Raw genomic sequence first — 14265 nt, forward strand, 5'->3', positions numbered from 1 at the left:
TGCATGTTCTTCATTACTCTACCAAAAAATAATGTGTAAATTCACGCTACAATTGCTTTAATCGCAAAATAATCTAAAAGTCATAAGTCACCTCAACATTTCAACGTATATGAGCAGTTCTAAAATTCATATAGTTTTAATTTTCAGATATGCTCATTGTGAATAATTTTAAAAAATGAATCCCAAATTTTGAAACCGTGCCTTAAAAAATAACAGAGATATCACTCCTAAAGCATAAGAAGAATCGACAGCCCCCCCACCCAAACTGAGCAAGACTCCAAGGAGCCCAACCTTCTAAGTGTTAAACTGCCGAAATAATTTTATTGGAAGTTGGTAAACAATCGATCTACAATGACAAAACAATTAAACAATACGTCCAAAATTACATTATTGTATTCGTCAACGAGCCAACGAGCATAAGCAATCAGGCATTCATTCATTATTGTTGTGTAACAAGCGGTGTTCACAAAGTTGAAATCCACTTTTTGTTTCTTTGGAGCTTGTGGATATAGGGCCACCACACGATGTTTAACCAAAACGACAAACTAAGTCATGTAATATGTACAAGTGTCATCAGGGGTGGATCCAGCAAATAACCTAAGGGGGGGGACAATTTTAATAAAACATGCTGATGTATATCCAGCATGTTTTACAATAATATGTATATCTACAGTAATCCAAACTGGGAAATACACTGTGAATACAGTCACTTTTCTGTATGTTCGGAAGGGGGCGTGGGGGAAGCAATCGCCCCAATCGTACTCCCAGAGTCGCCACAAAGCGTCATGCAGATTAATATAGATAAAAATTAACTTAACGTCTGAAAAATACAGCATTTGATGATAACACAACCACACAACATAAATAAACATAGACTTGTATACAGTGGCGTACGCAGGAATTTTTCATGGGAGGTGGTTGAAAAAAAATTGTGAGGCCATTCTAATCGTAACCAACATTTATTTCATGGCTGAAACGAAAGTGAGCCTATAACAGGTCACTAAACGTACATCTGTCATTTACTGATAATTAGGGCTAGGGCATTTTTTTGTTAAAAATGTGTTGGTTAATGCAAATATTCGATGTAAATCGTGAATGCAATCCACTGTCAATTCATAATTTGGCCAATCTTTCCTGTGTAGTACGAAGACATTTTTCATTTGAGTTACGTTAAGATTGTATTTTGTAGCAAAAAAGAATTTAAAATACTCGTTGCAGTGCTTTGCTTTTACTTTGGGACAGAAAAATGTTGGTTGAAGATGATAACAATCTCTACAAACCATGGAATTAATTATCATTCATTTATCAAACAAAACAAAACTTTGAAATGGGTTGTGTCTTGTTTGAAACACCCCTGAGTGAAAGTAGTCAGTTTATCTTAAACACTTTGTACGCAATCCCACGCATTTTTGTCTTGTCGCATTCTACCTTGTAGCCTACGATTTTTATGCATTGGCATTTCATATTTCTTTTCAGCGCATAACGAAACCAAATTGCTGACATCTCGAAATCAATAAAGATAAAGAAATTTTACGTCAAAATGAAACAAAACCCTGTTGTAAACAGGTTTCAACGTAACATTAAAGTTGCTCATGCTAGGACCTAGGAGATGTCCAATCAAACGGTGGAAACTGTTGCCTACTAAAAACAGGCTAGCCATCGCCAAAAAGTAGACCGGTTATTCAAGCTGGTGGTGAACCTGGGTCTACAATAGCCTACAGTTTAGCTTCAAGCAGCTGCACTAAACTTATCAACAACAAAAGCAAGCGAAAAATTAAAAAATCCGATACCAGCTACTCAATTATTCTATTTTGTTTCGTCACACATAGCTTTTTGGCTATAATTGTTGTACCACAACACAAATACGTGTTTACAAAACTTGATTTACATAAAAACTAAGAAAAATAAAGGATGGCTTATTTAAATAAAGCCAGGATCAGCCATAAAACAATACAAAAATTTCAAATATCAAGCTCAATGGGGAGGGGGGTTAACTTCCCCCTTCTTGCGTACGCCACTGTTTGTACTGTATATTGCTCGAGGAAGGGTTGGGGTTTAAACCTCAACCGCCCCCCTTGCACACACCATTGCTTGTATATTACGATCATATGGCCGACGCAGTCTTGATCATTAAAATGATGGTGTTGTGATCATTGTATATCAAACAAAACATTAATGCTGTGACATCACTGGAATGGTACAATGGCATCCCACTTGAAGTTCAATTGTCTCCACAGAACACTGATTTCTATGGCGGCATTCGTTCACGTTTGTAGTCCAATTCAACGGATGACGTCAATATTCACCTTTATTGCCTCGCTGACATAACTGTGCTTTTCCATTGTTCCGTCATAGCATCTACGACAAAGGCATTTCGCTTGGACAATGTTCCGAGGACATCTAAGAAAAAGTAAAGCAGAAAAAATATAAAAGTAAGTTTGAAAAATAGCTTTCCAGAAAATGAGAAAATCAAATAACTGATAAAAAAAGTACTACTTTATAGTTCAAAAATTACATTTGTTAGTAAAAATCATTTTCTGTGTGGTAGTTCAATACAGACTTACACTTGTTGGCAAAAATTGCACTAGACTATTGTCCATAATTTTATCATTCTAATTACTGAAATAAATATTATAAAAAAAATGTCAGAAATAAGTAATTGCAATGCACTTTAATCATTAATTTTTTTATTAAGAAAATGAAGTATCTGTATTCTTTGCATTCTTTGACGTATTCTTTGCATTAATTTGTTTTATCATTTTATTTGCATCAGACCAGTAAGTCCATTTTAATTACCATACATCCAAACAGACAAAAACAAACCATTCAAGAATATTCACAATAACTTAGTTAACAGATAATGCTGTTGCGGAGAATTGTTAACCAGTAAGCTGCGAATGGCACATTTGAAATACGACGATTTGACAAGAGCGTCAGAATTGCAGAGAGCATTTATGTAACAATTCTTGGAAGATTGACATCTACATAAAAAGTTGTAAATAGATTTGCGAAGTACTGCATCAAAGGTCAAAAAGAAAAGAATAAAGTGAAAATTTAAAGCTTGATCAATGCTTTAAAAAAACATCAGAAACAATTTCTTTACCTGTGATCATCTCTGTTTACGCACAATTTGTAAGGCGAGAAGCTCCTAAGCCTCTTTGACGTGCCACAAGTTCCCCTGCAGGTAAGTCGCGATATATCGTCACAATAGATCGATCTTCCAGCTTGACACTCTTCATCGTTGAAAAGACAAAGATAGTTTGTAGGTGACATGTCGGATCCTAGGTTGGCTGACTTCAGCAGCCTATTGATGTTCCTCACTGCTTTGCTCAAGTTGTTGTTGCGTTGTCCGGCGCAGGAATAGATGGTTTTTCGCATGGCAGATTGTCTCAAATATTTCAAATTCTTTTTCAAATCATTAAACAACGAAAGCGAAATTTCTACAAGTAGAAAGCAGAACTTAGAGTCAATGATGAACAAAATAGAAACTGAGAACCGGACAGACTTGCAACAAGTAACAATTTGTTTTATTTCTGAATAACCAACCAATCATAGCAATGAAGATAGAAAACAGATCTTATGACGTCATCGTTATACAGACAAGAGACTACAAAAATTTTGGATTGGACTTGAAACTGGAATGATGCCAAACTTGATAAACTTTAAACTTGTCATTTGTCAAGTTAAGAAAAATTTGACTCTTTTTTGGCTACATAAAAGATTGTTAACTTATTTTTAATATTCCTAACATTAGATTTGGTTCAGCATTTGTCTGGGATGCTTTTCCTGCACTCCAAAGTTTTACCCGAGCTTGGGTCGGACATTTCCTGTCTCTAACCCACTGCAGCTAATAATTCACAGTTGAACCAAGATAGCGTTGAAACTTTTATATTTTGTATCTACGAAAATTTGTTCCGGAACTTTTCATGTCAAAGATGTAAAAATTTGTCTGAAACCAAACGTAACATGAGCAGTATCGTGAAGTATTGACATAACTCTGTTCTAATATAATTGATCTTGCACACAGTAGTATATTGCATAGTTTTAGAACATGCATACTGAAACGTTTCCATATCATGTTGTTTAGGCATTATCTTATGAATATGATATAACTCTTTCCTCGCACTTTCGAGCGTCAATTTAATGATGAATACGCTACTTGCACACAGTAGTATTGGTCACAGCGGTAAACCATAATCTCTTCGTGGGAAAATTTTAACATAAAGTTCCCGAATCCGTTCGTCTGTATATAATGACCGAAGAAACACACACTTGAACTTCTTTTCAAACAGTGTATTTCTATAAAATTAGCCCGCGGCTATCGAAATGGAGATGCAATGCCTACACCTCTAAAACTGTCACTACGATACAGATTACTTGGATAAAAGACGGAGAATTTGTCCAGCTAGCAAGCACCAAATAAACCAGTTAAATGTGCGACCGACTTCCAACAAACAACTTCGAGAATGAATCAGAAAAATTTGTGATAACTCAAAGGCACGAGAGCAGTTCGTGACGCAATATTTCATGTCCAAACAGGTCTCAAACTGAAACAGGTTTAAACCGGTTTGACACAGTCTTACGGACGATGGTGCAATTTTGGCTCATGTTTTAGGAATTTCCATGACGTAATATTCAGTAGACCCGAACGGTTTCTACATGACGTTTGACCAGGCGAACAACCGTCTGGAACATAGCGGCCCCTAGTTATGACAGTCTGACATGGCATAACTAAAAAAGAATTGACGACAATTGTGAGCCAATGAATAAAAACACATGATACACAAATTGTTTGAATCACTCACGTTTAAGTTAATACGCAAATACAAAGGGCATGCAAAGAATGAACAGCAATAAGAATAAACACGACGATACATGAAATTGGTACCATAGGTATTAGGTACACGCAAAAAATGACGCTATATACCATGGTTGCGATAATAACCGACTGTTCTGGGCTCAGACAAGTGTTGGCCACCGCAGACAAAACCAGGCTCAAACCCTAACACTTAGGTGTTCTTTACGGGGGCGAGGCACGAAATATCCCTCAACACACAGTCTACTTTCACTTTCCCCGTACTCTCATCATCAGGGCCCACAAGAGGGGGGGACAACCGGTGCCATGCACCGGGGCCCGGTGAGTTCAAGGGGGCCCGACAAAATATCTAAATTAACGCGTTAAAGTTGATTTCAACGATTTTGCATAAAATATTGTTTTTATATTAGTTCCGTATGTTGATCGGGCCCCCTCATGGGTATGCCCATTTTTAAAACTACAGAATTTTTTATGTTTTGAGTTCAGGGGGCCCGACAAAATGTTAAAATTTGTGTGCTCAGGTCGATTTTGCATAAATTATTGTTTTTTATATTACCGGTTGTGGTTTCATATTTTAATTGGGCCCCCTCATGGGTATGCCCTTTTTCAAAACTACAGCATTTTCAGTTTTTTTAGTTCAAAGGGCCCGACAAAATGTTTAAATTTGCGTGCTCAGGTCGATTTTGCATAAAATATTGTTTTTTATATTGCCGGTAGTTTCATATTTCGATTGGGCCCCTCATGGGTATGCCCTTTTTCAAAACTACAAAATTTTCAATTTTTTTAGTTCAAAGGGCCCGACAAAATGTTTTAATTTGCATGCTCAAGTCGATTTTGCATAATATAGCCTATTTTTTTTATATTAGCGGTATTTTCATATTTCGATTGGGCCCCCTCATGGGTATGAATGAATATTTTAGTTTATTTCAGTGTTAGTGTTTTAATTTCAGTGTTAGTCTGGGTGTTTTAATGTGAATATTTGGGTACGTGTACGGCATGTTTTAATAAGCAATTGATTGATCAGGTTAGGTTACAGTCATACAGAAGGTATTCTATGCATTTGCTGACATCTTGTCAATTTATGACACAAGCAAGCAGTGACTGTTATGTGTAGGCTGATCATGTTGAACTGGTACAATTTTAGTTGTATATATAATCTTGTTTAGCGTGATATTTTAAGAGTTCAGAAAATAGTAAAAAGTATTGAAATATTGTTAAAATACTTAGCAAGAAGTCGTTACTGTCACTTTTTCAGTACAGAAATGCTCAAGTATTTTTTGTTTTGGATATGATACTAATTACATGTACTGAAATCATGGAACTTGTCTAATATAGCCTGAGACAGTTACAGTATTTTTGAGTTTTTAGGACTTGTTGAATGATTTTGCTATATTGGAATGCAAGCAAGTTTCATGGAGGCAATGCAGAAAAATAATTTTGTCCTTGTAGCAGGGCCAAATGTCATAACAGTCTAACAAAATTCGAAAAAAAGTTAAAAGATTAGTGGAAGTGTGATTTTTTGAGTAAAAATCATAGATCTTTACTTCTGTTGAAGTGCAGTTTCTTTCAACTATAGACAGAATCAGAAGTGTCCTAATTGCAATGCAGCTTACTTTTTCCAGCACTGCAGAAAGGTGTTGATTTTCAAAACTAATGATTAGTATATAAACAAACATTTGTTTCGAAGAAGTTTTCCTTTTTGTTTGTTTTCACTATTTATTTTTTAGCAGTCTTCTCGAGCCAGGCCAAGCCAATCTTACTCTTAAATTTCAGGAACAGTGTCAATATTGACTCAAAACAGCCATTCTGTCACTATGCAGGGTATTTGTAAAGGTCTCGATACATAGTATAGTGATAGATGTAGGTGCATTTATATTGATAGGACTTAAAAAAAGAAATATATTCAACTTTGGTTTCTCCTGACCACTTGCTGTAGAAATGAAGACAAAGTGACCCTCAATCATGCGTGAATGCAGTTTCACTCAAACAAGCAAAGAAAACTAAAGGAGTAAAAATAAGAAGCTGCTTATTGATCCTGAAATAAAGTTGGTATTTCTTAATGTCATGAACAATAGCAATGCATTCATCCAAGTTTGGTCTCCTAGTCTCTGCTGATTTTAAGGTCACAAATGATATTGTACGGTATGTTAATGTAAAGGTGTATGCAGTATGCACACATATGCAATGCTACTTGTATATCAGCCATGCCGGATAGTGTTGCCATTTTTATCTTCAAAGTGGCTATTTTTACCCACTTTTTGCCATGGTTAGAATCAGGTGTTGCCAGAGTTAGGATTAAAGTTAGGAAGGGGTAAGGGTTAGAGTTAGGAATAAGGTTAGGGTTTTGATCTTTGACCATGACTAAACATTTTTTCCAAAATACAAGTTTTTGTTTTCAACAGCTATAAACGTTTCCTCAAATTAAAGCAGAATTCCTTATCTGGCTACGCTATTGAGGCTATAGTTACACTACATAGTGTAACTATAGCCACAGCCTTTTATCTTTGTATAACTAGTGTGTATCTGTGAATTTAAAGTCATAAACACCACTACAATACTGCATTCTTTGTGAAATAGTGGAGTGGTAATACTTTAACCTAATGTATTCTTTGTAGTATTTTTAAATAGGTCTGGTTTTAAAATAAAAACACTGTGCGGAACACCATGTATGCATTGGCCTTGTGGATTAATGCGCATCGCAAATTTTGCTTGTGATTTGTGAGATATCACGCGACATGTTGCGCTGGGGGGCCCGGCAGCAAGATCTGCACCGGGGCCCGGCAGGGCTCTTGGAGGCCCTGCTCATCATAGTTGCAGACGGCAACTTTAGCTCTACGAACCACAGGCTTCCCTTTTCTAATTTGTGGAACTACCTCATGCACCCTCCCAAGTTGATACTTCCCACGTTTACCAATGTCCTGGAGAGAACCTACCACTACAAGTTGACCAGGCTCCAAATTCTCGGCCATTTTTAGCCATTTTTTCCGGCCCTGAAGACCTGGCAAGTAAAAATCAATCCATTTACTCCAAAACTGATGAGAAAGTGACAAATTGAACCGATAATCCCCTCTTAATTGGTCACGATCATGTGGTTGCCCAACAGCACAGTATGGGTCTAAGTATGGGGTCAAAAGTGAGGCAGGGGTGATGACAGTAAAATCCCTAGGGTCGTCACTCAAAGGTACCAAAGGGCGTTCGTTCACGATCCGAACGGCACTGCCTGTGTACGTAAGCAGTTCAATAAAATTGGGCTTACGACTTGAAGAGTCCAAAATGTGAAAAAATGCAATTTTAAATTGTTTAACCATTGCCTCCCAGGCGCCACCTTGCGCCGGAGCATACGGAGGTATAAATTCCCAGTTTATCTCTCTCTGTCTCAGGGCGTTGTGAAATTCAGCTGATTCTATCAACTCGGGTAACTTCTTAGATGCTGCCTGAAAGGTACTTCCATTGTCGGAATAGATAGCATTAACCTGCCCACGTAAATCTGTAAACCTTGTAAAGGCAAGTAAAAAATCACTCAGCGACAATGACGTAACCAGCTCAACATGAATAGCGCGAGATGCCATACATGTGAACAAGAGTCCCCAAGCTTTTTTGTGACTTCTACCTTCAACAAAAGTTAAAGGTCCAAGATAGTCTAAGCCGCAATCAAAAAAGGGTTTCCTATGCGCAGTTGTGCGAGACAAAGGTAAATCAGACATGAGCTGTCTTATAGGCCGAGCTTTCTCAATCGCGCATACACCACAGTCATTAAGATACCTCTTCACTGAGGCATTACCATTAGCGATCCAAAACTTCTGTCGCGTAGACAACAAAGTGTGCTGTACTCCACAGTGCGCATTTCCATTATGATGCGACAGTACAACAAGCCTTGTGAAGGGGTGCTTCGAAGGCAAAACAATCGGATGCTTTGCTTCAAGAGAGATCTCGGGAGAGTTACTTAAGCGCCCTTCAATGCGGATTACACCAGCGTCATCTACACAAGGTCTGTACTTTTTAAGTGAACGTAATTCTTTCAAGCGTTCCTTCTCACGTTGCGAAGCGCCAACACTACCTCGCTTTATCACTTCCTCAAGGGCATTCGGCGATCGTTTGGTCATTAAATGTACCACATCGCCATACACGCTCTTCTGAACAAACTTCACAGCCAACTCTGAAGCACTGTTAAGATAAGATGCATCCAGTTTTGGCTTCACAAAGCTACGCTTTCTCGTTTTACAGCACAAAAATTCAACAAAAGCAACCAAATAAGCGATTCTCTTTTTCATAACATACAAAGAAGGTGCGGCCTCGATCAATCTGTGAAGACCACCCTGTCCAACGTCAAGCGACTCCTCTTCGTCACGAAGATATAGGCTATGGACAGGTACTGGAGTGGCATTTTCTACAGATGGAATTTCCTCACACTGGTAGAGAAGACTAGAACCATTTAACCACAACTCTCGAAATTCTTTCTTTGTAATAAGATTTGGCCTTGTGCCAACATCAGCTGGGTTCATATCGGTAGGGCAAAAACGCCAATCCTGGGCTCCAGACAACAATAAAATATGCTCAACTCGACGCGTAATAAACTTATTCAAACGTAAATCAGAGTTTTTAACCCACTGCAACACAGTACGAGAATCACACCAAAAATACTTAAGGCAGTCGGGCATCTTCAATGCCTCGTAGGCCTGCTTCACGAGTCTTGCTGTATTCAAAGCGGCAACAAGCTCTTTCCTAGCTATCGGCCAAGAAAACTGATTTTTTACAACAATGGTAGATTTACCCAGAACGAAAGACACACTAGGAACTCCGTTAACCAGTCTACGTAAGTAAACAACAGAAGAGAAAGCTTGATTCGAAGCATCACTAAACCCATGCAATTGATATGAAACAATATCATCCGGACTGCACACACCAGAGTTTGCAAAATACCATCTCGGTAACGAAAAATCCTTAAGCAGGTCCAAAGAGCGAAGCCACGACTCCCACTCTTTAACAAAGCTATCAGGGACCTCGGTGTCCCAATCAAACTTGTCTATCGCCAATTGCTGAAGTATAAGGCGTGCTTTTAGAAAAAATGGCGCTCCAAAGCCTAGCGGATCAAAATTTTGTCCAAGCTGACTGAGCATACTTCGGCGCGTGTGTTTAGCTAAGGGCTTTAAGGAACATGCGATACGCATCTCGTCAGACTCGGTTTGCCACACACAACCCAATGTCTTCGCTGATGGCAAAGTCATATTTTCAGTCTGAAAGTCAATGTCACGAATCAAAGGTGAAAACATCTCATTATCCAAATTTGACAAGACAGTCATAGCCTCCTTGTTAGCACTCCACTTACCAAGTTTAAACCCACGGCTATCAAACAAAGCAATTGATTCATGAGTGATTTGCTGAGCTTCCTCTAAGCTATCAGCCGAAAATATAAAATCATCCATGTATATACATATTATTTGCAATATTGCAGAGAGTCAATTCACCAGCACTGCTGGGATTCTGCTCGATCATTTTCTTTATAGCCAAGCAAGCGATATACGGGCTACTCTTTATTCCCCAAGGGTGTACACAAAAACGAAATGGTACCATCCTACCATTTTCAAGGTCATCATCTTCAAACCACAATATACGAAACAAATCCCTTTGCGACTCAGGTAACTTTATTTGAAAGAAGCATTTAGTCACATCAGCCATGAGACCAAATCTACCAAGCCGAAATCTAGCCAAGACATCTACCAGAGGGTTTAACAAGTCAGGACCCGAAAACATTACATCATTAACACAAGTTCCTCGAAATTCAGACTTGCCATCGTAAACAATGCGCTTTTTTAATTGTGACGTAACAAAGTATGGTAAATACCATTCAAATCCCTTGACATTTCCTGCTTCACCAGTACGCTCAATATAGCCATTTGATTTAAGATCTTTCATGGTGTCAGTAAGGAAATCACGAAGTTCAGGTTGTTTTAAAGCCTTCTTCCTTAAAGCAGCAACTCTATCTGACGCCAACACAAAATTGTTAGGTAGATCAATATCTTCCTTCAACGGAACAGGTATCTCAAATCGACCATCTTTCAACTCAATATTCGGTTCAACAAGTTCTCTAGCCAAAATATCATTGCGAGACAATTCACAGGTTTCATTTTGCAAAGTCAAATCCTGAATGACTTTATTCAGGTCTGCTATTTCCATATCGCGAGACTCAATTTTACGCTGAAAGCCAGAGATGACATCCGACTCTGAAGACGTCTGCACTCTGCACACTTTAGCAACGCTTTCATCTAAGGGTGACTTACCACCACAAGCCAACCAACCGAGAGGAGTGAGCAAAGCATGTGGTTCACTACGATTTTCACCAACACGCTCTTTTTTTGCACACATCAAATAAGCGTTGTCGTTGCCAATCAGTACATCTACCGTACTACAATCATTCAAATGAAACATATTCACGTCATGAAAATGACGGAAACCATTTAAATCTTGTTTATGCGGTAAAGTTTTAACATCGTCAGCCCAAGCTGGGTTAACCACCGAAGTTATATCACAAAACAGTTCATCTGTCTCTAACGACTGGATGTTGAGTTTGACAAGGTCAGCACAAGTAGCTTTCTGACCAGCCAGGGTATCCATTTTAAACGACGCTTTATCGTACGGTTTAAGATCAAGTTCACACACCAAATCACTCGAAACAAACGTCAACTGCGAACCAGGATCATGCTGACAATACACCAACTTCGATTTGCCAGTCATTGGATTCAAAACACGAGCAGCAGTAACGCGGTTAAAGGCTGCTTTAACATTTCCAATCTTAACATTACGCACAGGAACTCTGGCACGAGCCTCATCTTTCCCAACAGAATCCAGAGAATCACGTGACGTCACATAAAAATCATGCAGAAGAAAATAGTGTTTCCTATCGTTGTTAGGCCCACACTTACGACAGTTATTTGCATGAACGCAATCCCTAACCATATGCTGGCGCAAACAATTCAAGCATTTGCCAGCTTTCACAATGACATCTCTCCGATCTTTAGGTGTCAAGCGCAAAAATTCTTTACAATTAGACAAAAAATGATATTCAACTTGACCACGTGACGAACAACAAATGCATGCCGGTAGGTTTTTACGTCTGGCTTCACCACCGCGCGGTGCGCCAACAACAGTCGAGTACTGCGAACTCCCTGACATCACATCATCGTGGGGTTTTACGGACGTCTGCCTAACCGGACATGAAGGCAATTTTCCTTTGCCAAACTTTTTAAAATGCTGCGACTCACCAGAATCGCCCATTAGCATAATGCTAAAATCAGTCGACTTACGCGTTTCCTCCCGTACTACAAATTCAAACAAACTCTGAAAGGTAGGCTCATCAGTGCCACCATACTGATCACCTAAAAAGTCAAGATAACGCTGCTTAGCGTCAAACGGGAGTCGCTTAGCCAAATCCAAAACAAAACGTCCTTCCAATTTGTCACGCTGACCATAAGCTTGCGCGTAAAGCAAACACTGCGATAATTCATCTTTAAACTCTTTCAGATCACTGGAAGAGGTCGAAGTCAATTTGCTACCATAGCGATACTTTCTAATTTCCGGTTCTGCAAAAAGACCTCCACGAACCCCAAAACGCTGGGACAAGCGAGCTAACGACATTTCTATCCTGTCTTCCTCTGACAAGCCAGGGGTGTCAGAAACCAAATTAGCAATCGTTTGCGCAGCTGTCCTAACACAAGCTGCTTGTAACAAAGTCAAACGAGTCCCCTTAAAGGGCGAAGCTGCCATTAAGGCCGTAACACGATTTTTAAAGAAGATAAATGGCATATTATTACCATCGTAACCAATCAAGGCCGCCTTATCGAAAAACGTCCTACTATTTTGGTATTCAAAAAAGCAATCCTGCTGTTGAAAACTCGATTTAGCGGGAGAAGACAAGCTATATCCCTTAAGGGGCTGAGTGGGCTCAGTCACATGCACAGCCCGATCAGACGCGATACGCCTCTCACAACCACCCAAATTACGTGTAGCTGGGCGATCAAAACCTAGCGGCGCAGAGAACTGTGAAGGGGGCAAAGCATTACTACTAATGGCGGCCCCGTGACCTGTACGCTCTGGGGGAGGAGTTCGGTTGTAATTCGCAGACCTTGGCTCTACAGCATTCGGAAGACTCTTAGCCGCGGCCCCGAGACCTCCTGAAACAGCTGGAAAACGTGTGGATTGCCCTGGTCCACTCACAGGTTGAACGAGCGTTTGGAAAAGGTTATGTAAATTAAACTGCGATTGATGTTCATTTCTGGAATGCCTAGAAGAGCCCTTCTTAGAGCTACGCCGAGAGCCCACCTCTGATCGATATTCAGCTAAAACTACCTCTTTACGTTGTTCAGCCCTCAACTGAGCGTCTTTGAGTGCGAACTCAGCAGCTCTCGCTTCGGCTCTCGCGGCGGTCTCAGCTGCTCTCGCTTCGGCCTCAGCTCGAATGGCCTCAGCTCTCGCGGCAGCCTCAGCAGCTCTCGCTTCGGCCTCAGCTTGTATCTGGAGCTCCTCTCGTCTTAGCTGCAGGTTAATTTGTGCCACTATCCGAGACGAAGTCATAGACATCCTAGTGCTTACATTTGAGGCGCTATCCTCAGGATGTATGTCAGCATCCAACATATCTGAGAACTCACTTTCTTTTTGTTCAAAGTTATTTTTTAACGAGTTAAATTCGGGATCTACCCTATCACGAAGTTCTGCCAAGATTGCAGAGTTAAAGATTTTAGTCAAAAGAGCATGGAAATGCCGTAATTCCTCTTCTAAAGTAGATAACTTAGATCTAAAAATTAACAGTTCCTGCTTATCACTCAAAGAACCTAGGGCTACAGAAAGTTTCCCAATTTGAGTCAAAATATCCCGTCTAAGATGCCGGGCCTCTCGAACTGACTTAGCCTCATCGTTAATGGATCCCTCCCCAGAATGGCCTGCCCGACCGCAAAGAACATCATCAGGCTTAAACTCAGTCGAGTCTACGGCGGTCGAGTCCTTGTCGCCACCGAGTGTAGACATATTAAATGTTGGGGCTAAATTAACAATTAAAAAAATGAAGTTACACAAACACACAAAATTATTAGGCTACAGTAGTTATAAAAAACTTAACTGCCAAGACCGTAAAAATACAAAAAAGAATTTAAATGCACGATACCGTAGCTGTACGGGTATGAAGTCCTAAAGTCCACAAAACTTGCTTGGATTCTTCCACTTGAATCTACAAGCACAGATGGATTGTCTTTTAATCTTCTTTCTTGCCAATGAATGTCAAAGTTATTTTTCTTCTGTACCAAACTGAGAAGAAATGTTTTTACTTTTCTTTGCTTCTGTAAGAGTGTAGACTACCAACCAACAAATCTTCTTTTATTTTTTTTGTTTTAATTTCTTCTTGACCTACCAACTGACAAGAACTCGTCTTTTATTTTTTATGTTTTAATTTCTTCTTGACC

At 39.4% G+C, this 14265-nt stretch overlaps 1 protein-coding gene across 1 annotated transcript; it reads right to left on the reverse strand.

The window, feature by feature from the left end:
• LOC145777120 (uncharacterized) lies at nucleotides 1-3384 on the reverse strand. The gene is made up of 2 exons (XM_082588415.1): nucleotides 3104-3384; nucleotides 1-2400 (listed from the first exon to the last, which is right to left on the reverse strand). The coding sequence occupies exons 1-2, from the start codon at nucleotides 3376-3378 to the stop codon at nucleotides 2283-2285; spliced, it is 393 nt and encodes a 130-aa protein (XP_082444541.1). The 5' UTR covers nucleotides 3379-3384; the 3' UTR covers nucleotides 1-2282.
• Nucleotides 3385-14265: the final 10881 nt, after the last annotated feature.

Source organism: Aplidium turbinatum, chromosome 9 (assembly GCF_918807975.1).
Source record: "Aplidium turbinatum chromosome 9, kaAplTurb1.1, whole genome shotgun sequence".
NCBI lineage: Eukaryota > Metazoa > Chordata > Ascidiacea > Aplousobranchia > Polyclinidae > Aplidium > Aplidium turbinatum.